The 26,754-nt window shown below is 37.5% G+C and overlaps 1 protein-coding gene and 1 long non-coding RNA gene across 8 annotated transcripts in view; one reads left to right on the top strand and one right to left on the bottom strand.

Annotated features, from left to right (window-relative positions):
- Window positions 1-26,754, top strand: part of RAD51B (RAD51 paralog B) — a 635,945-nt gene that overhangs the window by 8,413 nt on the left and 600,778 nt on the right. For all 6 annotated transcript variants that reach the window (XR_003515555.2, XM_027568936.2, XM_027568935.2 and 3 more), the window contains exons 4-5: window positions 2,825-2,941; window positions 21,645-21,781. Coding sequence is in view for 5 of the 6 variants with exons in the window: in XM_027568936.2 (XP_027424737.1) it covers window positions 2,825-2,941; window positions 21,645-21,781 (254 nt within the window). In the remaining variant the exon portion in view is untranslated. The remainder of the gene's footprint in view (window positions 1-2,824; window positions 2,942-21,644; window positions 21,782-26,754) is intronic.
- The window catches only part of LOC113908637, a 52,038-nt gene that overhangs the window by 2,592 nt on the left and 22,692 nt on the right, over window positions 1-26,754 (bottom strand). The window contains exon 3 of one of the 2 annotated variants that reach the window (XR_003515560.1): window positions 3,692-3,857. The exons of the other annotated variant lie outside the window; for it this stretch is intronic. This is a non-coding gene — a long non-coding RNA (uncharacterized LOC113908637). The remainder of the gene's footprint in view (window positions 1-3,691; window positions 3,858-26,754) is intronic. 2 annotated transcript variants of the gene reach the window in all.

Genomic DNA, 26,754 nt, shown 5'->3' with positions numbered 1-26,754 from the left:
AAATGAATATTATCCCCAATACCTGCCACCCCAGTCTTCATCAGTGGTGGAAGAAAGGTCTCAGGACTGTTTGTGTCAAATGGCCAATTAAGTTTAATAGTAAAAGACTGGTTAAAGATAACAATGCATGGCAAAACCTTTGGAAGGAAAGGAGAATGTTTTGTGGACCATTTGTTTTTGTGTGTATGTGTGGCAGTTTCAAGTTATTAATTTTTAAAATCAGTACTTTTTAATGGACACAACTTGACCAAAAATCTGTCACAGAATTTTGAGACCCATTAAAACAAAAGTTTAATGATAAACAACAACAACAACTCAGTCTTGAACATAGATAAGTGATTGAAAAGGAGTAGGAAAATATTTGTGAAGACCAGTTAGGTACCTACTCCTGTATTCCAGACAGAAAGTGATTGTAACTTGCATTATTAGTGTGGTGTCAGTGCAGATGGCATAATGTTAGTTGTTATGAGAGATGTTTAGGAGGGAGAATGAATAGGATTGGTGATTGTTTGCTGGTGGGTGTTGGTGAGATACAGGAAAGTGACGGATGATTCCTTGATTTTTTTGCTTTGGGAAACTGGATAGTCCCACTTCCTGAGATAAGGAATGCTGGAAAGAGGATCAGGCTTGAGGGAGGCAGATCATGAATTTAATTTAGTACTTCCTGAATGTAAGGTGCTTATAAAACATTGAGTGGAGATACTAAGCAGGCAGTTTGATACGTGGATCTGGAATCTGAGGTAGAGGTCTGTCGTAGCAGTATACATTTGGGAGCCATCAGTGTAAATATGTGATAATGAGATAAGTGTATCCAAGACCAAGTTCTGAGCAAAGCCAACAGTTAAGATCAGATTAAATAATGATGCTTCTTTTTTTTTTTTTTTAAAGATTTTATTTATTTCTTTGAGAGAGAGAGAATGAGAGATAGAAAGCATGAGAGGGAAGAGGGTCAGAGGGAGAAGCAGACTCCCTGCTGAGTAGGAAGCCCGATGCGGGACTCGATCCCGGGACTCCAGGATCATGACCTGAGCCGAAGGCAGTCGCTTAACCAACTGAGCCACCCAGGCACCCTAAATAATGATGCTTCTGAGAAGAAGCAGCCACCAATAGGGAAGAAAAACTGGTGGAGTGGCATACCAAAATATTCCTTTTTATTTCATTTATATACATATTATCATTGCTGAAGTCTTTGTTCCTTCATTTCAGTCTTTTTTATGTGTCACTAAATCTATTATTCTAGTGATTAGTGTACTTATAGTTGCTAAGGAAGTACTTCAGTGTTGACAGATTGGGCAGCCTTTACACGTTTGATAAAATGTCCCCAGGCCCACCTATCAGACAACAGCCTGATATATTGCAGACAATATTCAGACATTTCTAAATCAGATGCTACCACATGACTTTTTTCTGTAGCTTTTCTTTTCTTTTTTTAATGTACCTGAGTATAGCCTTAGAAAAATGTGATAATCCATGGTTTAAATGATCTAAGAATTTAATAGGTGAGATTGGACAGAGATGGGCAATTTATGGCTTATAAATATTAATATGCCAGTTTTCCTACATTCTCACAGAAGCAGAAGGGCCTTGGATTTCATACATAGATTTATTAAGTTGTAAACTTTAAGTGGTTAAAAACTGTCTGTTTCTTTTTTTTTTAGAAGGTTTTGAGGAATCTCCTCTCCTGTTTTTTTTTTTTTTTAAGGTTTTATTTATTTATTTGACAGAGAGAGTGAGAGAGCACAAGCAGGGAACCCGATGTAGGACTCGATCCCAGGACCCTGGGATCACTACCCGAGGCGAAGGCAGAAGCTCAACCATCTGAGCCACCCAGGCTCCCCTGTCTCTGTTTCTGTTCCCAGAGTTTATCATAGTATATGTATGGCATGCAGTAGGTACTCAGTATTTGTTGAATGAATGAATGAATGAATAATTACAGTTCTATGGCCTGACCTCAGTTTATTTGGACAATTTAATAAAATAGTAGTAATTTTTAATGTTAAAAATTGCAGAGGTAAGCGTTCTTAAACATTGCTAGGTATGTAATCACATTAATCACATCTTTAAAGGCCCTTTTTCAGAAGAGGGTAACATTCACAGGTTCCAAGGATTTGATGCAGATATCTTTTGGGGGGGCCGTTTATCAGGCTACCGTACCTACCTTCAGGCTATTCTTCACAGACCAACCTTGGTTTGAAAAGATAACTTGAGCATGTCATTCCTTGTTGCTCTCCACATTGACCCCAGACTTCCAACAAGGTTCTTACATGATTTGGCTCCTGCTTATTTCTCCAGCCTCATCACTGGCCCCACTGTGACCACACTCCCTCTTTCAACCCTTCTAAATGAACTCTTCATTTTTTGTAGTTTTTATTCCCATTTTCTCCCTTTCTTTGTACGTTCTGTCTCTTTGGGAGGAACATGCATATTTCCTTTGCTTAACAGCTATTTCACATTTTAGCTCAGACATCCAGCTCCTTCTGAAGTCTTCCTGGATCACAAAATCCATAGATCAGGTACACTGCCTCTGTGAATCCCCTTTCCCTGTCATGGTATCTCTGATAACTGTATTGTAATTGCCTAGTTTCCAGTCCTGATTTCAATTGCAGGGTGACCGTAGGTACTGTGAGGGCAGGGCCTGTCTCTTCTGTCATATCCCCATAGTCTGGCATGGTCTCTGGCATGGACTAAATCTTTGTTTAACAAATAAATGTTTGAGGAAGAGAGAGATGAATTGGGGTTCCAGCTGCTAGAAATTGAGGTTTGGAGTTGTTCTCTTGTTTTGAATAAGCATGGAGATTGAAAAGAATGTCTTTTTCTCGTTCAGGCTTATGGGATGAAGATGCAAATGTCTTCCTCTATCTCACCAGCCTTCTTAGCTACAACCCTTTCTGCATTGGATGAAGCCCTGCACGGTGGTGTGGCTTGTGGATCCCTCACAGAGGTAAAGGAGAAGCTTTCCAAACCTCCCATTTACCTATAACTTTCAGAGCCAGGGGAAAAAGTTTAGTTGAAAAACATGAATTATTTCATGCCTCAAGGGCATGGTTCTCCACTCAGGACCTAGTATAGTCGCTTTGCAAAAATAAAGATATTCAAAACCGTCCTTGCTGACCACCTAAAGTCTGCTTAGGTTGCTGTTTCTTAAAATTAACTTAGAAAATGATGAATATTATGAAATAGTATGAAACAATTTGGGGGAATTAAAAAAGGCACACTACTTAGTGTATTAGGAAGGAAACTTTGAAATTTTATTAACATGTGGGCAAATCATAGTATTAAACTGAAGTGAGTTTAATAACATATAAATGTGTTTTTATTTATATAAAATATAAAAATTTATAAAATTTATAAATATTTATATTTATACCTATAATTTATAAAAATACCTAAAATTTATAAAAAAAATAAAAATTTATAAAAAATTTTTTGTGTTGGGTGTTGGTGAGATACCAACACCCAACACAAATGGGTTTCTGTTGTAGATAAAATTTGGTTCTAGGATATGATAGGTTGTGTTAGTTATGTATATTTGCACAACAAATTACTTCAAAATGAAGTGGCTTAAAAACAACAATTAATACTTGCTATTTCTGTTTCTTTGGGAGCGGCTTAGCTCAGAAATATTGGTGAGGGATGCAATATCTTGAAGGCTTTGTGGGGCTGGAGGGTATTTCCAAGAGGGCTCACTCACATAACTGGGAAGTTCTTGCTGGTTGTTGGTAGGAGGTCACAGTTCCTCTCCAAGTGGGCTCTTCCACAGGCTGCTTGAGTTCCTCATGACATGGTGGCTGACTTCCCCTAGGGTGAGTAATCCAAAAGAAGGCAAGATGGAAGTGGCGATGCCTTTGATGATTTAGCTGTGGAAGTTACATACCGTTAATTTCTGCCACATTCTCTTCTTTAGAAGCGAGTCATTAAGTACAGCTCATGTTCTAGAAAAGGCAAAATTGGGTCTACTTTTTGAAAGAAGTGTCAAGAATTCAAGGACATTTTCTTTCTTTCAGAGAGGGGAAGAGGGGAGGGGCAGAGGGAGAGAGAGAATCTCAAGCAGGCTCCATGTGGGGCTTGATCTCACAGCCCTGAGATCATGCCTGAGCCAAAAATCAAGAGTTGGACACTTAACTGACTGAGCCACCCAGGTGCCCCAAGGACATTTTTTTTAACTGAATAAATTGGACATGTAATATTATGTAAGGTTAAGGTTTTCATTATGTTACTTTAATGCATTGATATATTGTAATATGATTGCTGATATATCAATATTTATCACATTACACAATTATAGTACAATATTATTGTCTATATTCATTAGACTGCATTAGATCGCTATTGCTTATTTACTTTTCATTACAAGTTTGTACTGTTAAACACCATCACTTTTTTTTTTTAAAGATTTATTTATTTTAGAGAGAGAGAGATAGAGGGCACAGGTGAGCGGGGAAGGGGATGAGGGGCAGTGGGAAAGAATCTCCTGCCGAGCATGGAGCCTGGTGCAGGGCTCAATCTCAAGACCCTGAGATCATGACCTGAGCTGAAATCAAGAGTTGGACACAGCAACTGAGCCACCCAGGTGCCCCAAACACCAGCACTCTTATCTCCCCACCCCACCCCCTTTTAACCACCATTTTACTCTTTTTTTTTTTACAGGTTTAACTTTTTTAGATTCCACATATAACTGATATCGTACAGTACATTTTTTTGTCTGACTTATCTTGCTTAGTATAATGTACTCAGGGTCCATTCATGTTGTTGCTAATGAGAGGTTATCTTCCCTCCTCATGGCTGAGTAATATTCCATTGTGTATATATGCCGCATTTTTAAATCCATTCATCTGTGTTGGGCATTTAGGTTGTTTCCATATCTTGGCTATTGAGAATACTACTATGATAAACATTGGAGTGCAGATATCTTGATGAAATTGTTTTTATTTCCTTTGGGTATATATCCAGAAGAGGAATTTCTGAGTTGTATATAGATCTATTTTTAATTTTTTGAGGAACCTCTATATTTTCCATAGTGAGATTGAAGATATTTAAAAACCACCACAGTTCTTTTCCTTGCAAGCTGCATTGGCGTGCTTACTGGTCCAGTGTGACTCATGGACTTAACCAGGATACTCCTGAGGAACTTCTTGCTTGAGAGTTCTAGGAGCATAGATACTTTAAGCAAACTTCTAAGCAAGAGCAGACTCGGACATTCTGATAGTCATAAATTCAGGTGTAGATTTTTTTTCTTGAAGATGGGCATTCTGTTTTAGATACTATACCTTATTTTATGCCCTGTCTTCTAAGAAAGATTTAAAAATGTGTGTGTACTATGCTTGGAGGATGCCTATTAGATAGTTGATAAATGAGCGAGAGACTCTTTAAAGAAAACAAAAAAACCCTGCTGTTGCAGGGTACTGCCACCAGATGGTGCCAGAATCCTATTGTATGTAATCTTTTTGCACTCTAGCTGGACCTCTTCAAATGAGTTTATAACAGCGGTGTTCCATACTTATAAAGTTATTTAAATAGCAAATATTGAACTTAAGATTAACCAACACCTACTTTTTTATTTTCTAAGTTTTAGAATAATTTTTAATACTTTTTCACTTGGCATTTGTCAATTCTTTCTGAATCCAAGTGGTAGTTACAAGCCATATTGGTATTTTGTCATAATCTCTCTTGGCTGACTTGGAGCATGAATACTTTGACTGCTTATTAGTGGCTAGTTCTTTACTTTCTGTTTTAGTTACAGGTAGCCTCTTCAGTTATTTTGGGATTTTTTTCAGCTGAGTATAGGGAGTATTTCTGTTTACCTTTTAATAACAAAATTTTAATGTATATTTTATATATATGTATAAGATTAAATATATCCTGCATGTGTAATTTATGAAGTCTTTTGACCCTATGACTTAGTAAGAACCAGAACAATACCAAAACCATTGAAACTAATGGTCTTCTCCCTGATCCTATCTTTGGCCTTCTATTGAGATGTGTATGTGTATTCCTGAATTTTTACCATTCCTATAATTTTTTTCCGTATAGTTTTCTTTTACCATCTATGTACTTAAATAGGAGCTATAACAACATTTTATTTAGTTTTGCTTAATTTTGAGCTCTATTAAATCATTTCTGTGATTAAATCATATCTCTTCTATGAATTGCTTTTTTTACCTAATAGTGTTTTCTAAGATTTATCCATGTTGTTTCAGGTAGCAGGAGTATAATTCCCTTTTACTGATGTATCATATTCCATTTTGAAAATATGCCACAATTTATTTAGCTTTTTTTCCTGTGAGTGAACTTTTGGGTTGTTTCTAGTTTGCTGCTAATATAAACAAGTCCTATGAAAATTGTTGTACATGTCCCCTGCATCACATGTATAAGTATTTCTCTAGGGCAGGGATTGGCAAAACTACTGCCCAATGATCAAATCTAGCTTGATGTCTGTTTTTGTAAATAAAGTTTTATTATAATACAACTATGCTAATTTGTTTATGTTTTGTTTGCTGATGTTTATATGATAGAAGGCAGAGTCGAGTTAGTTGTGGCAAAGATCTCATGGTCTGTAGAGCCTAAAATATTTACTATCTGGCCCCTGTCTAGGGTATCTACCTTGGAGTGATTTCCTGGTTATAGGATATGTACAGAATGTAACTTTGCAGAATCAGGACAAATTGTTTTCCGGAGTGGTTGTGCCTGTTTAAATTCCTACCAGTGGTGTGCAGGAATTCTTCTTGCTCTATATCTTCATGCCTTGGTATTATCAAATTTCTTAACTTACGCCCATCTTTGGCATCTATGATCTTAGTTTTCATTTTCCTGATTACTAATGAGTTTGAATATCTTTTCATAAATCATTTGGTTATTATTATTTTTTTAAAGATTTTATTTATTTATTTGACAGAGAGATACACAGCGTGAGAGAGAACACAAGCAGGGGGAGTGGGAAAGGGAGAAGGAGGCTTCCCGCGGAGCAGGGAGCCCGATGTGGGGCTCGATCCCAGGACTCTGGGATCATGACCTGAGCCAAAGGCAAACGCTTAACGACTGAGCCACCCAGGCGCCCATCATTTGGTTATTTTAAAAGCAGTTTTATTAAGGTACAATTTAAATGCTATAAAAACTCAACCATTATTAATTGCATAATTCAACATTTGGTAATTTTCTAGTAAGTCATCACCGCAATCTAATTTTAGAACATTTCCATCACCTTAAAAATTTCCCTCATGCATATTTATAGGTAATCCCTGCTTCCATCCTCAGCCTTGGGTACCCACTGATCTATTTTTCTGTCTCTATATATTTGCCTTTTCTAAACATTTCATATAAGTGGAATCATATTAAAATGTAGTCTTTTGTCTTTGGTTTCTTTCACATAGTGTGACGTTTTTAAGGTTCATCCATGTTGTAGTATGTATTAGTAGTTTGTTCCTTTTATTTTATTTTATTTTTTTAAAAGATTTTTAAAATTTATTTATTTGACAGAGAGAGAGAGACAGAGAGAGCAGGAACACAAGTAGGGGGAGTAGGAGAGGGAGAAGCAGGCTTCCTGCTGAGCAGGGAGCCTGATGTGGGACTCGATCCCAGGACCCTGGGATCATGACCTGAGCCAAAGGCAGACGCTTGATGACTGAGCCCCCAGGTGCCCCTAGTTTGTTCCTTTTAATTGTTGATTTGTATTCCATTGTATGGCTGTAGCACATTTTGTTTATCCACTCATCAGTTGATGGACACTTAGATTGTTTCCATTTTTCATCTATTAGGAATGATGCTGCTATGAACATTCACGGATATGTCTTTGTATGGACATAGGTTTTTGTTTCTCTTGGGTAGATTACTAGGAGTGAGTGGCTAGATCATATGATAGCTGTATGTTGAAATTTCTAAGAAACTGCCAGACTGCTTTCCAAAATAGCTGTACCATTTCACATTCTCACTAGCAAAGTGTGATGGTTTGTTTCTCCACATCCTCACTAACATTTAGTATTGTTTATCTCTTTTATTTTAGCTATTCCAGTGGGTGTATAGTGGTATTTCATTGTAGGGGTTTTTTTCCTCCCCCTTGTGCCACTGGGGGGACCACAGGCCACCTCATCCCTACTCTCACAGCCAGGCTTGCTGTGGAATTGCCAGTTTCATTGTAGTTTTAATTGCACTTCCCTAATGACTAATGATACTGAACACCTATTCATGTGCTTACCGGCCATTTATGTATTTTCTTTTTTTTTTTTTTTAAGATTTATTTATTTATTTTAGAGAGAGAGAATGCCTGTGCGTGAGCAGGGGGAGGGGCAGAGGGACAGGGAGATAAAATCCCCAAGCAGACTCCCTGCTGAGAGTGGAACCCCAGGTGGAGCTTCATCCCATGACCCTGACATCGTGATCTGAGCCAAAATCAAGAGTCAGAGCCACCCAGGTGCCCCCATTTGTGTATTTTCTTAAGTGAAATATCTGTTCAGATCTTTTGCCTATTTTTTAATTGGTTGTTTTCTTGTTACTCAGTTGTAAGCCATTCTTTATACATTCTGGATACAAATCCTTTATCAGATATAGGATTTGCAATTGTTTTCTTCCAGTCTGTGGCTTGTCTGTTCATTGGTTTGTTCATGGTAGCTTTTGGAGCTTTTAATTCTGGTGTAGTCCAGTCTATCAGTTTTTTTCTTTTATAGATTGTGCTTTTGGTCATCTCTACAAATTCTTTGTCCAGCCAAAGACACAGTGAGTTTTTGCTATGTTTTCTTCTAAAGTTTTATAGTTTTAGGTTTTACATTTAGTTTATGATCTATTTTGAATTAATTTTTGTGTGATCTATTTTGAGTTAATTGGTAGAATGAACTGTGTAATATCTATTTTTTAATATTTTATAATAGTTTGTACAAATTAGAATTGTTTCTTGAATATTTGATAAAACTTGTCTGAAAAATTGTCTGATCTTGGTATTTTCCTTGTGGGAAGATTAAAAAAACAAATCAATTCCTTTATGATTTATAGGACTATTCAGGTTTTCTATTTCTTCCTGAGTAGTTTTGGTGAATGATATTTTTAGGAATATGCGCATTGTCTTTAATTTTTCAAATTTATTGTCATAAAGTTATTCACTGGACTCTCCTTATCTTTTTTTTTAAGATTTTATTTATTTATTTGAGAGAGAGAGAGAGAGAATGAGAGATAGGGAGCACGAGAGGGAAGAGGGTCAGAGGGAGAAGCAGACCCCCTGCAGAGCAGGGAGCTCAACGTGGGACTCGATTCAGGGACTCCAGGATCATGACCCGAGCCGAAGGCAGTCGCTTAACCAACTGAGCCACCCAGGCGCTCTGGACTCTCCTTATCTTTAAATCTGGTTTTAAAAAAATAAAAAAATCTGGTTTTATATGTGATTTTTAAAATTTTATTTTATTATGTTATGTTAATCACCATACATTACATCATTAGTTTTTGATGTAGTGTTCTGTGATTCATTGTTTGGGTATAACACCCAGTGCTCCATTCAGTACGTGCCCTCTTTACTACCCATCAAGAGGCTAACCCGTCCCCCCTCTCCACCTCCCCCTATATGTGATTTTTATTCCCCTTTTCATTCCTAACATTACTTACTTTGTCTTCCTTTTCCCTTTCTTTTTAAAAAGTCTGGACAGAGTTTTGAATATTATTATAGTCTTTTTTTTTTAAAGATTTTATTTATTTATTTGTCAGAGAAGAGAGAGTGAGTACAAGCAGGGGGAGTGGCAGGCAGAGGGAGAAGTAGGCTCTCTACTGAGCAAGGAGTGTGATGTGGGACTCAGGACCCTGGGATCATGAACCAAGCCGAAGGCAGACACTTAACCAACTGAGCCACCCAGGTGTCCCTATTATAGTCTTTTCAAAGGACTGTGCTTTTTGTTGTTCTTTTTTGGTTGTCTATATCTTTTCTTTGTCTTCTACTTTGATTATTTCTTTTATTTTATTATCTCCTATGTAATTGCATGTTTTCTGCCATTATTCTCCCCCACCCCCAAACTTGTTGTACATTTAATCCATTAACTTTCAGTTTTTCTTTTTTTTTTTAACTCTGAGCTTGTAGGCTATGAATATCGATTGCTTCATTTTTTTATATAAAGCATTTTCATCTTTATTTAGTTCTAATGGTATTTTAAAATTTCCATTATGATTGCTTTTCTAATTCATGAGTTATTTGAAATTTTTGAAAATCTAATTTATTTAATTAAAAAACTTATCTTTTCAAAATTAGATCGTTAACCTAAATTCATTTGGTCAGAGAATTTTATGTGATACCGATTCTCTGAAAATTTCTGAAACTTGTTTTAAGGTTTAATATGTGATCGATTTTTATAAATGCTTCAGGTGCGGTTGAGAAGAATGATTATTCTCTAATATTTGAATGCTCTGCATATGACCATTAAATTAAGCTTGTTATTTGGGTTGTTCAAATCTTCTTCATCTTTACCAAGTTTTTTTTTCTCAGCTCGACCTAATAGTAATTTAGAGAAGGCTGTTAAAATGTTCTTGAATTGGGGCGCCTGGGTGGCTCAGTTGGTTAAGCGACTGCCTTCGGCTCAGGTCATGATCCTGGAGTCCCGGGATCGAGTCCCACATCTGGCTCCCTGCTCAGCAGGGGTTCTGCTTTCTCCCTCTGACTCTCTTCCCTCTCGTTCTCTCTGTCTCTCTCAAATAAATAAATAAAATAAAATCTTTAAAAAAAATAAAATGTTGAATTGACACATTTACTTGTAGTTCTATTATTTTTTACTTAATGTATTTTGAGCCTATTTTATTGTGTTTTAACTTAACATATTTAGAATTGTCATATGTTTCTAGAGAACTGAACCATGTACTATGGTTCTTCTATGTAGCACTTGTCACTGTTAAAGTTGTAGTGTTCGTAGGATTAATTAGTGCATGTCTTCCTCATTGGAGAATAAATTCCAAGTGAGCAGGGATTATGTCTTTTTATTTTTATTGTTAGATTCATAGTATTAGCATATGTAGAAGGTACTTAATAAATATTAGTGGAGAGAATGATTTTGTATTTAAATACTTTATAGTGCTTGTTTACTGTAATGCTTTGTTTATTGCTATCTCTCTCATATTCTCTCCTTGGATCTTGAAATAAGCCAAACTTTAGTAATTTTTAAAGATTGCTATTCTAAGGTATAATATTCATTTTCATTTGTATGCCACTAAAAATTATCAAAATGGTACATTTAAGAAATATGAGTTTTCTACTTAATTGATCTTTTATTAATGAACTTCAGTGATTCTTTCATTTTAGGAGTTTTTTTCTTAAATATCTCTAATATCTGTATATCTGTAGTTGCATATTTATAGATTTGTTATATACTGCTGTTTAACAAATCATTCCAAAGTTTAGTGGCTAAAAACAGCAAGAAAGATTTATTATCTCACAGTTTCTGTGAGTCAGGAATTCAGGATCATCTTAGCTGGTTTTCTGGTTATGGTCTCTCATGAGATTACAGTCAAGGTATTGATGAGGCTGCAGTCATCTGAAAACCTTACTGGAGCTGGCCGGGATGCTTCCAAGATGGCTCACTCATGTGGGTGGGAAGTTGGTCCTGGCTCTTGTTGGCAGGAAGGCTCAGTTACTGGCCACCTGGACCTCTCCACAGGACTGCTTGCCTGTCTTCCTGACATGGCAGTTGACTTTCCCTAGAGTAAATGATCTTAGGGAACAAAGTAGAAATAGCATTGTTTTTTATGGTCTAGCTTTGGAAGTTACGTAGCATTCCTTCTGCTGTATTCTATTACACAGACATACCTGTTACAGTGTGGGAGGGGACTACAGAAGGGTGTGAATACCAGAGTGAGATCACTGGGTCCTTCTTAGAGCCTGGCTGTCACTATAGATGTATGTTTATATATGTATGCATGCATATATGTCTGTGTGTGTATGTGTGTAAGTCTTAAAAAACTTGATATTATTACCTATCCATTCTCGGAGACTGTGGTAGACAGAATTCTAAAATGGCCTCCCAGAGATGCTCTGCCATAACCCCTGGAACCTGTGGATATGATAAAGTATCATTCCCATTATTATGGTATGTTCTATGGCACAATCGACTTTAAGAGAGGGAGATTATCCTGATCTACTTCCAGTGGCCCTTGGAAACTGAGCTTTCTCTGGCTAGAGAAGTAGAAATCAGAAAGACTGTGAGAAGGAATGTAGGTAGGTGGCCTCTAGAAGCAGTGAGCAGTCCTCGGATGACAGCCAGCAAGGACACAGGGAGCTCAGACCCGTGGCTGCGGAGTAGTGGATTTTGCTCAGCCGGCACCTTGATTTTGGCCCTGTGAGACTGAGCAGAGAGCCCTGTCAAGCCCATCCAGACTGACTGCTAGCCTACAGAAGTGTCAGATAAGAAACGGGTGTTGTTTTAGGCTGGTAAGTCTGTGGTAATTTATTACAGAGTGATAGAGAACTAATATGGTATCAATGCAGGTGTCTAATTAATTGCATTGCCTGATCTTTGTTTCTGGTTAAAAGGTCAAACCTGGAGTTCCAGATATCAGATAGAAGTTAGAAGTGGTGAGAGATAGGTAAGGAAACTGGTAGAATAAACTTAGATGAGCCTGGAGACAACGGAGGGAGTAAGAATGAGTCTGAAACATTCTGCTGGCATTTTTATAGCTGCTCTTTCCTGATTCCCCAGTTTTGATTGATGTGAACGTCACTGAATCTGTGTAGATGCAGTTACAGCACCAAGATCAAAAGTGGAACTAGAGAAGCAGTTGTGCCGAAACAGAAGTAGCAGAGGAGAAAATCAAAGAGAAACTGCCTCTGCAGAATCACAGATGAGATTGAACTACAGGACTTTGTCCCATTCCCTGAGAACGTCAAATTCCATACTTGAGGAATATCTAAGCAGATAATTTCTGCATCTGTTATTACTGATGATTGGTAGTAAAGATACGTTTGAAATTTAAAGTTTAAAAGTTTACATTATGTGGAGGTCAAACCACATGGTAGCTTTCTCATAGGGGATCATGTAGATTAAATCAGTGTTTCTCAATCCTGTTTTCATTTTCTCCCCTTAGGAGCTTTTTAGACATTTTTTTTTTCTAATAAAGTCCTCCGCATGAGATTTTAATACCACAGATACACTGTATACCTGTTTATGTATGGTCTGTATATCTGTGTTTTAGATAGAAAAAGAGTAAAACCTCCCCCCTCCCCTATCAAAACCAGGTTTCACCCTTGGGGTCAAGATCACCCTGCTGAGAATGTAAAATAAAGATGCTAATGTGATTCGGTAAAATTAAGGTTGTATTTAAAGGGATTGCCAAAAAAAGTGTTTTCATATTGTAATCCTGAGGTTACTGGACTAGAGTACTGGTCTAAACTCATCTCAACAAAAAAGGATATAAGATCTGCATATCTTTGTTCAAGAGTACCTCTGGAAGAGTAAACCTATGAAGCACTGCCAAATCTTTATAACATCTAAGAGGGATGATTATACCCAGATCCTTGCTCTAAATACTAAGAAAGGATGTAGCACATTTTTATATTATTTGTATTTCCTGACTCATTTCCATGCTTTGTTCATGATTTAAGGCGGCCAGGTGTCCTCCTTGAGTGGATCAGTTTTGCTTTGGAAGTGACTATTCTACTATCCCCAAACGATGGGAGCAGAATGCCAGACTCCTATTTTGGCATCCTAATCTTTCCTCAGAACAGTTAAATATACAGTTCTTTTTCTTTCTTATTGGCAAGGTTAGCTGTGGCCTGCAAGATCACAGGAGCTAATAAGGCAGGGTTGTAAACTTAAATGCCTACAAGGGCCAGGCGTGTGATAGACATGCGTAAACAGTGAAGTACAAGACATAAATGCTTGATTAATCAATTTTGGCTGCTTACACTGCTTAAAACAGCGGCAAACATTTATTTTTCTTGCTCATGGGTGTGCAGGTCGGCCACGATGGGTCTCATCTCCTTCGAAATCTAGTCAGGTTAAGGCGCACTCCATGTGTAACAACAGCAGTAGGAGTACTAGGGAGAAATTTCTAATCGGCTTTCCTTGACCCTATTCCGCTGATGTGGTTTGTTTATCCTGCCCAGTGTTTTGAAAGGCAAGATAACCAGGCCTCTGTCCTAATACAGGAGTTTAGCAGATGTGGTTGATTGGATCATTGTTCCTAATTCTTCACTCACTTCCTGATTTAGAAATAAACATCTCTCTCCGTAAAGATTTCATAGAATCTTTTATATGGCACATGTTCTATGATGGTTAAATGCATGATTATGTCCCTTGATACTGTTTGATGTTTTTTTAACTGTGAAGCTTGGGGTACTTGTCATTTCCATGTCCTCCTGTGTTTTTCTGCTCTGTTCCCCTTCCTTCTCTTTTTTCGTCCCTTCCCATGTACTTGAAAGACAGCAGTTGTTAATATGAAATAAAATCTTCCACATGTTGATGTAACGTAATTTAAGATCCAAGGTTTTTTTCACAAGGCAAAGTGGTACCTGGCCTTTCTGAGATTGTGATTTTGTTTGTTTGTGTTAGGATTTTGAGAATTAGTTATTTTTCAAATGAATTCTGTAGGTCTGAAGGCCTAATCATATTTCTGCATAGTTGTAGAGCAAATGGAGACAAATGATGGGTGAAGAGTGTCATTAAAAAAAAAAAAAATGATACAGGGCGCCTGGGTGGCTCAGTTGGTTAAGCGACTGCCTTCGGCTCAGGTCATGATCCTGGAGTCCTGGGATCGAGTCCTGCATCGGGCTCCCTGCTCAGTGGGGAGTCTGCTTCTCCCTCTGCCTCTCTCCCCTCTCATGTGCTCTCTCTCTCTCTCTCTCAAATAAATAAATAAATAAAATCTTAAAAAAAAATGATACAGAGTTTCCAGAGCTCTTAGATCAGAACCAGGCAGTCCTTACATTTTCTTGGGGGAAGTATTGGTTTGGCAGATGGACCATCCTGTTGCCCCCATCTTGAATGAGAGGAGAGTTAACTTGGTTTTAGGTCCTAACAGGTCCAGGTTTCACATTCATCTCAACCATTAAGTCTCTCTAAAGATTAAAATGACGAGGCTTCATTTTTAATTTAGTACAATTAGACTTTCTTTTCTTGGGAATAATTCTTTCTCCTTTGAACTAATTATTAATATTTGCTTCCTTGTTGATATTTGAGTGATCTTCACCACTGGTTATTTTCTTTCAGTTCTTTTATTTCTCAGGCAGGGTTGAAGCCCAGAATCTAAACTATATAAAGCTGATTATATTTTACTGGTGTCTTCTGTGTGTAGTAAATGTTGTATTCACTCTGAGTTTCCAAGAAGCAACTAACTGAGACTATTCTGGTTTGGCATGTTCTCTCTTTCTAACCACCATTGGAGCTGAACCTGGGAATTGAACACAACTTGAAACTTTGTGGTTTGGCTGGTAGAATTCAGAGCTAAACTATCTGAAGCTAAAAATTATTAATGTTGAAATGTTTTAACCCACTAAGTAAACCTGAAAAAATAATGAAATTTAACTCCAGTCAGCCCATCAGAATTGCATACAGCATAAATTTTTTTGAGTCTAGGAAGAGAGTGAAAAATATATGAAGAGGATCTGAGATTGCTAAAGAATTAGAAATTAGTTATTATAGCTTAAATTAATGTAATTATCCAACTTCGAATGCAAAGTAAAAACAAAACAAACAAACCCAGAAATCTTATAATGTTATTCACGTAATGTTCTACTTTTCCCTGGACTGTACTGAATAGTACATGAAAATAATGAAGTAGAAAAAATGCCAGTTATACTTGTTTAAGTTTTCAGATATTTTACGTGTTTTCTTTAAAGATGGAATAATAAGAGAATATCTTACATTTTCATGGGACTTGATATGTTACTGAATGAATGTTTTCATATGTCATTTCAATTAAAACAGGGGCTTGTTTTACCTTTTCACTAAAAATCACAAAGCATTTAAGGGGTTCAAGCTCATTAAATCTTAGAACATATTTAAAACCTGGCCTGTAGACAGTATGTATAGACAGGCAGTGAAGACTAACCATTTTTCATTTTTTAGATCCACTTCCAACTTTTACTGGCAAAAGTTACCTTTCCTCTGATTTCTGATAGTTAACTTGATCCATGCTGTCTTTGATAATGATAAAAAAGTGTTTGGGGCTCTTTAAAACTAGCAGTTTCTAAAGCAGAAATGTAAGATCGTCCCTTAGGTTGTGGGAAAAAAATTTTGAACTTTTATTGTCATTTCAACCTAAAAAATGAAATAAACCTTAATGAGTATTTAATATATAGATTGACACTGGCATTCTCACTTGGTCTGTACGTCAGACTATCATGTGTCAGGAATAATCCATGAGGAAATGATACAGAAGGGTGACAGAGGCACCTTGCTGTACCTTTATTTTCAGCATCCTGGGATGTGGTTCTACATACCTAGTTAAGTGGATTTTGGATTTAACTAAACCGAATCTCACAAAACAAACAAATGTCAAAAAGATTCCTGCAAAGAAACTGTATATTAGAGTCCATACTGATAATGTGCTAGAAGTGAACCACATGCACAGACAAGTCAGCTGTTGAATCTCCCCTGACTAATGAAGTAAATCAATGACAATCTAATTCTATCTGAGAAGACATCCAAAAAATTTTGAAATTCTAAAGACAATCTGATATATGGAATTATATCCATTATCCTTTATATTGAAACTTTTGCTGTTTTTTGTCCCTTGAAATACTGAGTAATGATAGTAGGAAGCCATCATAATTAAGAAACACACAGGATAGGGGTGCCTGGGTGGCTCAGTCAGCTGAGCATCTGACTCTTAATTTCAGCTCAGGTCATGATCTTGGGGTTGTGGGATCAAGCTCCGTTTCAGGCTATGCGCTCAGCATGGAGTCTGCTTGTCCCTCTCCCTCTGCTCCTGCCCCTACTTGCATGCGTTCTCTCTCTCGCTTGCTCTACCTCTTTTTCTCAAATAAATAAATAAAATCTTAAAAAAAAAAATACATGGGATAGGAAGACAAACTTCCATAAGTTTTTAGTGACATTTAAAGTTATGTAATACAGGGCGCCTGGGTGGCTCAGTTGGTTAAGCGACTGCTTTCGGCTCAGGTCATGATCCTGGAGTCCCAGGATCGAGTCCCGCATCAGGCTCCCTGCTCAGCAGGGAGTCTGCTTCTCCCTCTGACCCTCCCCCCTCTCATGTGCTCTCTCTCTCTCATTCTCGCTCTCTCAAATAAATAAATAAAATCTTTAAAAAAAAATAAAGTTATGTAATACATAATTCAATATCTAGAAAAATATCACTAAATTTAATGATAGATATTTAAAAGCCTCTTTTGAGTTTTCGCAATAGTAAAAGACCAAATGTAATACGTTATTAATAACATTAGGGACACACTTATTCTTCCTGTTGCAGTAAAATGAATGAAATAAAACATAGAAAACAATATGGCAACAACTTAAGTGGATTCTTTTGTGAACAGATACTGTCAGAAGTTATATAGAAATCATTAGAGATGATTTGAAGCATTAAGAATTAAAACAGATTATTCAGTGTGGAAAGATGCTAAATAAAGTACAGAAGTTTCTACCATGACCCAGATTATCATCTTAGCTAGATTTTGTTTCAGTAATGAAATAACAGGAAGAACTAAATTTTTTGTGTGTACCATTAAACTAAAGATGGGTCAGAGAAGATATATTCTCCCTAATAAGTCTCCTGAATATAATACAATGTTTATATAACTTCTTGAATATAAATAATTTCTTGAACATAAAACAATGTTTATGAGGGAATTTCCTGCGGTAATGGTAATGTTCTGACTCATAGGGGTTTAGATCGTGTGTATGTATACATTTGTTGGAACTCATCAGCATTTTACTGTATGTAAAGTTTACCTTAAAAAGAAAAGAACCATACATATTAAACTCATATTAATGATATACATGCTGAATTGTTAAGGGAAAGCATATTGATGTCTCTGGCTTACTTTAAAATGCATTAAGAAAACCCTGAGACTGAGGCTGGCTCAGTGGGTGTAGTGTGCCACTCTTGATCTCAAGGCTGTAAGTTTGAGCCCCATATTGGGTATGGAGATTACGTAAAAATAAAATCTTTAAAAAGCAAAACAAAACAAAACCTGAGCTAGATTGATGAATGGATAGAGGGATGGGTTGTTGGATAGATTAGTCTAGTCTAGTCATAGTAATGGTAAAAATGGTAAGTAAATGGTAGGTATATGGATGGACGTTCTCTGTGAGATTCTTTGAACTTTTCTGTTGCATCATCAGGCAATCTGTAGCAACACAGAAGTTGATGTCAGATGTGTGGAGAGTGCTTCAGGATGGTATCAGTGTTGTTAATTTTTATAAAAACCTGACTAGTGAAGTGTGGAATCTCTGTAGCACTCTGTAATGAGATGGGAACTGACCATGAAAATCATTTGAATCCCAAAGGGCTTCTTTGGTGATCTCACAGCAAAGATTGTAAAAGAGCTGTTGAATTCTACCTATTAAAGATGGGTGAAGCATGTTTTTAAATGAAAAGATATGTCAAACTTGCTGACCTTTGTTATATGACAAGTGGCTATGTAATATGCTTCATAGCAGATTAAAAATTAACCAACCACCCAAATCAGTGGTATACTCTGACAACATCCCTTTAAAGTAAAGGTGATGTTTTAACAATGAGTGAGAAAGTCAGTGCCTTTTTAAAGACAGATTAAAATACAGAGTGTTTTTAAAATCTTTGCTTGGGGGCGCCTGGGTGGCTCAGTTGTTAAGCATCTGCCTTCAGCTCAGGTCATGAACGCGGGGTCCTGGGATCGAGCCCGGCAGCATTGGGCTCCCTGCTCTGCTGGAAGCCTGCTTCTTCCTCTCCCATTCTCCCTGCTTGTGTTCCCTCTCTCGCTGTCTCTCTCTGTCAAATAAATAAATAAATCTTTAAAAAAAAAACATTGCTTGGAAATGTTTCTTTTATAATGTTATTTTTGTTGTCAAAGATGTTGTTTTGTGAAAACTTTGTTTTCTGCACACTTTAAAAACCTTGTAACAATATTTGCTATACAGTTGAAAAATCTTCCAAATAGTTTTTATTTTTAAACCAATTGTTAAAAATTTAAAATGCTATATCTTTTGATTATGTTGTAAGAACAACTGATTGACATGAGGAAAGATGGAAATTTATTAGCCAAAGTTCAACACAAACTTTTGCTAATTGATGAAAGTTATTGAAAAACGAACATAGTAAGTATGAGTGATGTATTTTAAAAATTCAGTTCTTACATTTTTGCAATTATCCCTTTCTCAACTACACAGCCATTGCATGTAAATACATGGAACTTAGGACCTGACATTTCAATCACTGAATGACAAAATACTTAAATAATAATATAATTTCATTTGTTATTATCATTATTATCATTGCTTCACTAAAAGTGTTAAGTTTTTATAAGAATGAAAAGATCTGGAGGCACCTGGGTGGTTCAGATTGTTAAGCGTCTGACTCTTGATTTTGGCTCAGGTCATGATCTCAGGGTGGTGGGATTGAGCCCTGCTTTGGGCTCCCTGCTTGGTGGGGAATCTGCTTGAGATTCTCTCTCTCCCTCCACCCCTCTCCCTTGCCCTGGCTCAGGCTCTCTCTCAAGTAAATAAATTGAAAAAAAAAAAAAAAAGATCTGGGGGCACCTGGGTGGCTGAGCCAGTTAAGCATCTGCCTTTGGCTCGGGTCATGATCTCCGGGGTCTGGGATCAAGTCCCGTGTTGGGCTCCTGGCTCAGCAGGGAGTCTGCTTCTTCTTCTACCTCTGCCTCTCCCCCTGCTCATGCTCTCTCTGTATCTCTCTGTCTCAAATGAATGACTAAAATCTTAAAAAAAAAAATCTGTACAACTAATAAGATATGAGGGGCACCTGGGTGGCTCAGTCAGTTAAGTGTCTGCCTTTCGCTCAGGTCATGATCTCGGGGTCCTGGGATGGAGTCTCACATGGGGCTCCCTCAGCCACTTCCTCCCCCGCTCATGCGTGCTTGTGCATGCACTCTCTGTCTCTCTCTCTCTCAAATAAATACATAAAATCTTTAAAAAAATAAGATACGAAACTTTTTAAATTCTTATTTTTAATTTTTTGATCACTATTTTATATTGCTTTATATTATATAGAATGTATTAGTAAAATATTATGTATATAATAGATATACATACATTGGAAGACCATACTAAATTTTGTTTGTTTTCAGTTGGTCAGACTGTAATCAAAAACCTTTGGAGACCCCTTTTCACTGATTACTCATGATCTGGCAAACTGTTATTAGTAGCTACAATTTATTCTGAAAGTCTAAATCACTGTTTAGAGATTAAAATAAATCAGCACATAGTTTTTAACTTGTGAGCTTTTGTTTTTTTACTGTTGAGCCTTGATAAATGAAGGTTAGCTTTAGACTAAATTTTAAGACTGGTTCTCAAAAGTGTACAGCAGCATAATCATCACCTGGGAATTTATTAGCAATGTAAATTCTCAGGCCACATCCCAGACCTACTGAACCAGAGATGCCGGTTAATAAGCTTGCCAGGCAATCAGCGCTCACTTAAGTTTGAGAACCCCTGGTATAAATGAGGTAGACTCATGGGTCATCCCTTCTTATTTCTCCCTACTTCATGAAGTATCTAAGACAGTTTATTCAAATATTTATAGTCTGTTTCAGTCTTAGCTCAGACTTTTTCATCTCTCCCTGAGATTTTTTTCTCTCCTCCTTCCCTCTTGTTCCTTCCCTTCCTTTGTGAAAAATTGTGTTAAAATTATTAGTGTTATTTTTACAAAAGGGATAGTGTTTTGGTTCTTAAAATTTGGATGCCACAACCAGTGTGACAAATAGCATATGTTTAAAGGGGATATATTTTTTTAACATTTTCAAATTAATTTTTATTAACTACTTCTAGTTGGACTTGAGAATTTCCTATTTTTTTCCATCTCTAGGCTCTTGATTTCAAATTATATAATCTCAGAATAGCTTTCACCAACTAAAATTTCAAAACACACTTCAAAGTATGCATCACGTGGATTCAACAATTGTTGAATTTTGTTACATTTGCTTAATCTTTCTCTGTATACACACACGTGTGTGTGTGCACATGCCTTTTTTTTCTGAAGCATTTGAAAATAAATTTTATACATCAGAACTCTTCACCCCTAAATTCTTTACTATTCACGCTAAAGATCAAAGTAGCTTTTTAGGGGACTAGTACAAAATTGTTCTAAAAGGCCAATTCATAAGAAATGCTAATCCAATTATTAAAGCCTCTTAAGTATTTTCAAGTTCCTTCTATAAATGTCTTAATGAGGAAAAGATACAGAACTCCCAGTTCTGAATGTATAAATGCCCCCTCCAGCCTCTCTCAACCAAAGCTTTTCATTTGAACTACAGAACACAGAGCATGATTTGAGTCACTATTCTCTCATTTTTCCCACAGATGGTATCTAACTAGTATCAACCAGACACATAGGGGAGTTAATTCCTTACAACAGATGTATTAGAATGTTTAAGGAATATTCTAAGGAATGTTAAGGAACATTAAGGAACTCCAGGAACCCAAGTTAGTGGGACTGTGCAAGTGGCAAGTTGTTAAAAGGATTTTGCTTTGAGTAGCTTGTGATGTTTATATAAATACTTTTTTTTTTTTTTTTTTTAGATTACAGGCCCACCAGGTTGTGGAAAAACTCAGTTTTGTATAATGATGAGCATTTTGGCCACGTTACCCACCAACCTGGGAGGATTAGAAGGAGCTGTTGTGTACATCGACACAGAGTCAGCATTTAGTGCTGAAAGGTAGGAGATTTTATTCTTTTCCATTGTAATGTTTAATTTTGTAACTTATTTATAGCATGTAACATTTTCAAACAGGTTAACATTTACCTTTTCTTTATGAGAATGCCGAATGCTAGATGCTGCTTTAATTGAATTTTCCTTTTAAGATTAACACAGGAAACAGTTTTCTTTTTGTCTTTTCTATCGCTTTGTCATTGGTTTAAGTGCGGTTCCTGGATAAGCTGTGTTTTGCAGAAAGTCAGGAAGAAAGAAGTTTAAGAAACAGAGGGAGGGATGTAAGTGGAAATGGGGAAGAGGGAAAATTAATAAAAAAAGACAAAAGGCAAGGTGCTTTGTAACTAATTTCTAGTTGGAAGTAAAATATTAGTGAATGGAAAAGTTGCACATTTCAAAATACATTTTGATTGAGAAGTATTTCACTTTAATCTTTGTAATAGTATGGTATTCAACATAAGAAACGCATTGATAGTAAGTGTATCTATGCTTGGAAAGGAAAGATTTCCTTAGTTTGGCAGGGACCTTTAACATTCTATGAGAGGCATTTGGTTATTTGGGTAATTGTGTACACCTGAAAATAAGTTTGGTTCCCCCCCCCTCTAATTAACCTTCATGAGCAGGAGTCCTTATAGGTCTGGGGACTGATTCAATTCTGTTCTGTCAGTCAAGGAGTAGTATAGGTATAGTCCTTTGAGTCTGTCTTTAACTGTGTCATGAATCACGTGTCTCTCTTTATTTCTAATGATACTAGTTAGATCAAAGTGTATTCCCTGACCAGATAAGTTCCAAATGGATTATTTTGCCTAGAGTTTATTTGCTTTGTTCTGTGTTGCTTATTATCTATTCTAAGTATATGCCACAGATGTGTCAGTTTTGTGAGTTTGTGTTATATCTTTGTGTCTTCAAAGCCAAATCTAGTGACTGACGCATATTAACTGCTCAGAAAATGTTTGATAAATGAACGGACAGGCGTTACTCTCAAACTGTGAAATCCAGATCCCATTTCCTACTAAAAGGAATGAGGGTTCTTGGGGAAATCACTGCTTCTAGCACTGGTGCAGGAAATTTTTAAGTTGAGTCTGAAACATCGTATCAGATGGATGACAAGGAAGCTATCAAAGACTACTTAGGACTCAGGAGTCAACCTGACCAGGCACCCACTGGCCAAAGATGAGACAAATTGACCACCAATAAGATAATAATGACAGTAGATTAAAACCTATGAAATATGTTTAAATTCTTGAGTCTGTAATATAAAGAAATGAAAAGCAGCTAAATCTCCAAATTTTGGAGAAGCAACTCATTATTTTGAAAATGAGTTAAAAAAAGGGAAATCAAACATCTATTCTTTTTCTATATGAACTGTATTGCAGAGTAACAAAGTAACAAATAGGTCTTTTTTTTTTTTTTTTTGACAGAGAGAGAGACACAGCAAGAGGGAACACAGGCAGGGGGAGTGGGAGAGGGAGAAGCAGGCTGCCCGCTGAGCAGGAAGCCCAATGTGGGGTTTGATCCCAGGACCCTGGGATCATGACCTGATCTGAAGGCAGACACTTAACGACTGAGCCACCCAGGCGCCCCAACATATAGGTCTTTTTACAGGAGTATTCCAGCAATAAATGAAGAAGGAATGATAGAATATCACCAAATTACAAACCCCAAGAATCTAATGGATCTTGGCATTGAATATTGTGATATAATAAGAAATCCATATTTTGTCTTAGTCCTGATTCTTGGCCGCAGAGCTTCTATTTTTTTTTTTTAAGATTTTATTTATTTATTTGAGAGAGCGAGAATGAGAGAGAGAGAGAGCACATGAGAGGGGGGAGGGTCAGAGGGAGAAGCAGACTCCCTGCTTAGCAGGGAGTCCGATGTGGGACTCGATCCCGGGACTCCAGGATCATGACCTGAGCCGAAGGCAGTTGCTTAACCAACTGAGCCACCCAGGCGCTCTTGGCCGCAGAGCTTCTAAAACCTTTGGAATTTCCTGAGTTAATAGAGGTGCCAGAACCATCATTTGTTATTCATAATCAACCCCTTTCAACCATACCTGAATTTATGCTATTGAGATGACTCTTGGTGGGCCCCTGGATAGCTTCAGATGTGAGCTGGTTGCCAATCATGTGATTATAAAGTGGGAAAATTCAGCTCCACCCATCCTCCCCAACCTCTGAGGAAGGGAAAGAGTCTGGTAACTGGTTAATTGCCAATGGCCAGTGCTTTAATCAATAATGCCTATGCAATGGGATCTCTACAAAAATCTCTAAATGATAGGGTTTGGAGAGCTTCTGGGTTGGTGAACACCCTCAAGGTGCTGGGAGGGTGATGTGCCATGTAGCCCTCCCCCATCTTTTCCTGAGCTGTATCTTTTATTCTTTGTAATAATTTGGTAATAGTAAGTAAAGTGCCTTCCTGAGTTCTTTGCACTATTCTAGCAAAATTATTGAACTTGAGAAGGGGGGTGTGGGAACTCCTGATTTGTGGTTGCTTACTTCGTCAGAAGTAGTAGTAGTAGTCCCAGAGCTCCAGGACTTGTGATTAGTGTCTCAAGGTGGGCGGGGGGGGGGGGGCAGTCTTGTGGTTCTGAGTGTTTAAACTGTAGAGTCTGAGCTAACTCCTGGTAGTTAAGTGTCTGATGCCCAGTTTGTGTCCATAGGGAATTAAAGAATTGCTTGGTATGGAAAACCCAAATATTTGGTGTCAGAAGTGTTGTGAGTAAAAATAGTTCATAAACACAAAGCCTACTAGCATCACAAAAAGAAAGCTAGTCATTGTGGTACTTCCTAATGGAAGAATAGTCAAGCCTGAATGTGATCAAGCTTTCAGATCCAACTACCAGTTTACAACATATACGGAGAAGAGAGGAACATGTTAAACTACACCAGAGAGATGCAGTCAGCAAAATCCAAACTGGGAAATGACAGAATAAATGATTGTTGGAGTTGGAGTTGGAGGAGGAACCTTTGGATTAAAAGAGATTTGAAAGGTATATTGCTTTCATCACATTGTATACCTTAAACTTAAACAATGTTATATGCCAGTTATATCTCAATAAAGCTGGGGAAAAAAGATGTATTGGTCAGTTCCAATGTGATGAACTTATTTGGATCTTAAACAAATAAATGGTAAAAAAGAACAGAAGCATAAATATATGAGACCACTGGAAATCTGAACACTGAAATATATTTGATGCTAACACTGATAAAGACATTGGTTCACTCAGGTTGTCCAAAAGAAAAGGTACTCTTTAAAATGTCAGTGACTAACCTTCAACTAACAAGCCAAAGACAAGTTGGAAATGAGGTAAAAATTTTAGTCCCTTTATTGGAATTATGTTTCTTCCTTTTCTTTTTTTCTTTTTAGATTTTATTTTTAAGTCATCTCTACACCCACTGTGGGGCTCAAACTCACAACCCCAAGATCAAGAGTTGCTTGCTCTACTGACTGAGGCAGCCAGGTGCCCCTGGAATTATGTTTCATAATTTGCAAGGAGCCTTAATGAAGGTCATTGGAGGATAGGGGTTGAAATTTACATTGTTTTTACTTCTCTAGACTGTTCTCCACAGGCTTGAAGAGTATGGTCATCTGGCTGCCACATAGATTGCATTCTGAGGTGTGGTGATAGGGTCAGGTCAGGACTGGTCAAAAGTACCAGTCCTCCTTCTGGAGTACCTTCTTCTCCTTTTGGAGAGTTTGTCATGGCAGGTCAGAGAATGGGGCTGACTCTGTACTGCCTGGTCCCATTTCATTTGTGTTATTACAGGACTGCTTGACCCCTATTTGGATTTACTGGGGAAGGTTAGTTAATCAGGTAGAAAAGCTTTCTGCTGCAAGTAACTGAATACCCACAGAAGAGTGAGTAGGTGGTTGCGGGCACTGATTCTGCCGCTCAGTGATGACAGGGAGACCTAGGGCTGGTGCATTTTTAGGCATCTTATCCAGTCAGTGAGAAGGGAAAAGGCCAGCTATGTGTTTTGTCAGGAAAATATGTTTTTCCCAGATTAGCTGTCTCTTTCCCTCTGTTGATTTCCTTTTCATCCTCTGGAATTATCCTGCAGATTTCTCGGTGGGCCACCCCTATATGCCAGGGAGGGTGGGGAAAGGAGGGGAAAAAGATTGTTATAATAAGCATGATGAGATTCCTGGGGCTGGTTAACATTGCTGCCTGAGTAAAATTGGGGTTCTCATAGTAAAGAAGAAGTGAGGTAGGTAATTAATAGTGGTATTGGTAGGTAATTAATAGTGTCTGTCCCACTGGGATTGTTTCTGGACTTAGAGAAGAGGTAAAGGCATGAACATGAGACTCAAAGAAGAATATGTTTTAGGTTTCTGTATGCTTCTTTATGTAGCAGTGTCTTCATTTTGTGCTTACAAGCAAGCTATCTGATCAGCACGATAGAGAGCATGAATTGAAGGATTATTCTGAGGAAGGTTAAAGGATTTGTATAAAGGGGCGCCTGAGTGGCTTAGTCAGTTAAGTGTTCAACTCTTGATTTTGGCTCAGGTCATGATCCATGATCTCAGGGTCGTGAGATTGAGCCCTGCATTGAGCTCCATGCTGGGCATGAAGCCTACTTAAGATTCTCTCTCCCTCTAACCCTCCCCGCACCCCATCCTCTCTCTCTTAAAAAAAGAAAAAAAAAACTCAATTTGTATATAGAGAATTTAGGATAAGTGATAAAAAGTGGAAAATAATTTTTATTTTTTTTAAAGATTATTTATTTATTTGACACAGAGCGAGAGATAGCAAGAGCAGGAACACAAGCAGGGGGAGTGGGAGAGGGAGAAGCATGCTTCCCGCTGAGCAGGGAGCCCGATTCGGGGCTTGATCCCAGGACCCTGGGATCATGACCTGAGCTGAAGGCAGACGCTTAACGACTGACCCACCCAGGCGCCCCTTAATTTTTAACTTTAATAATAAATTGCTAGATACCTTTTTATCAAGGAGGGAGAAACAAAGGAGGAGTAAATAAAAC

The sequence above is a fragment of the Zalophus californianus genome, chromosome 6 (genome assembly GCF_009762305.2).
Source record: "Zalophus californianus isolate mZalCal1 chromosome 6, mZalCal1.pri.v2, whole genome shotgun sequence".
Lineage (NCBI taxonomy): Eukaryota > Metazoa > Chordata > Mammalia > Carnivora > Otariidae > Zalophus > Zalophus californianus.
The sequence above is the reverse complement of the archived record's forward strand: the minus strand, read 5'-3'. Positions and strand labels throughout refer to the sequence as shown.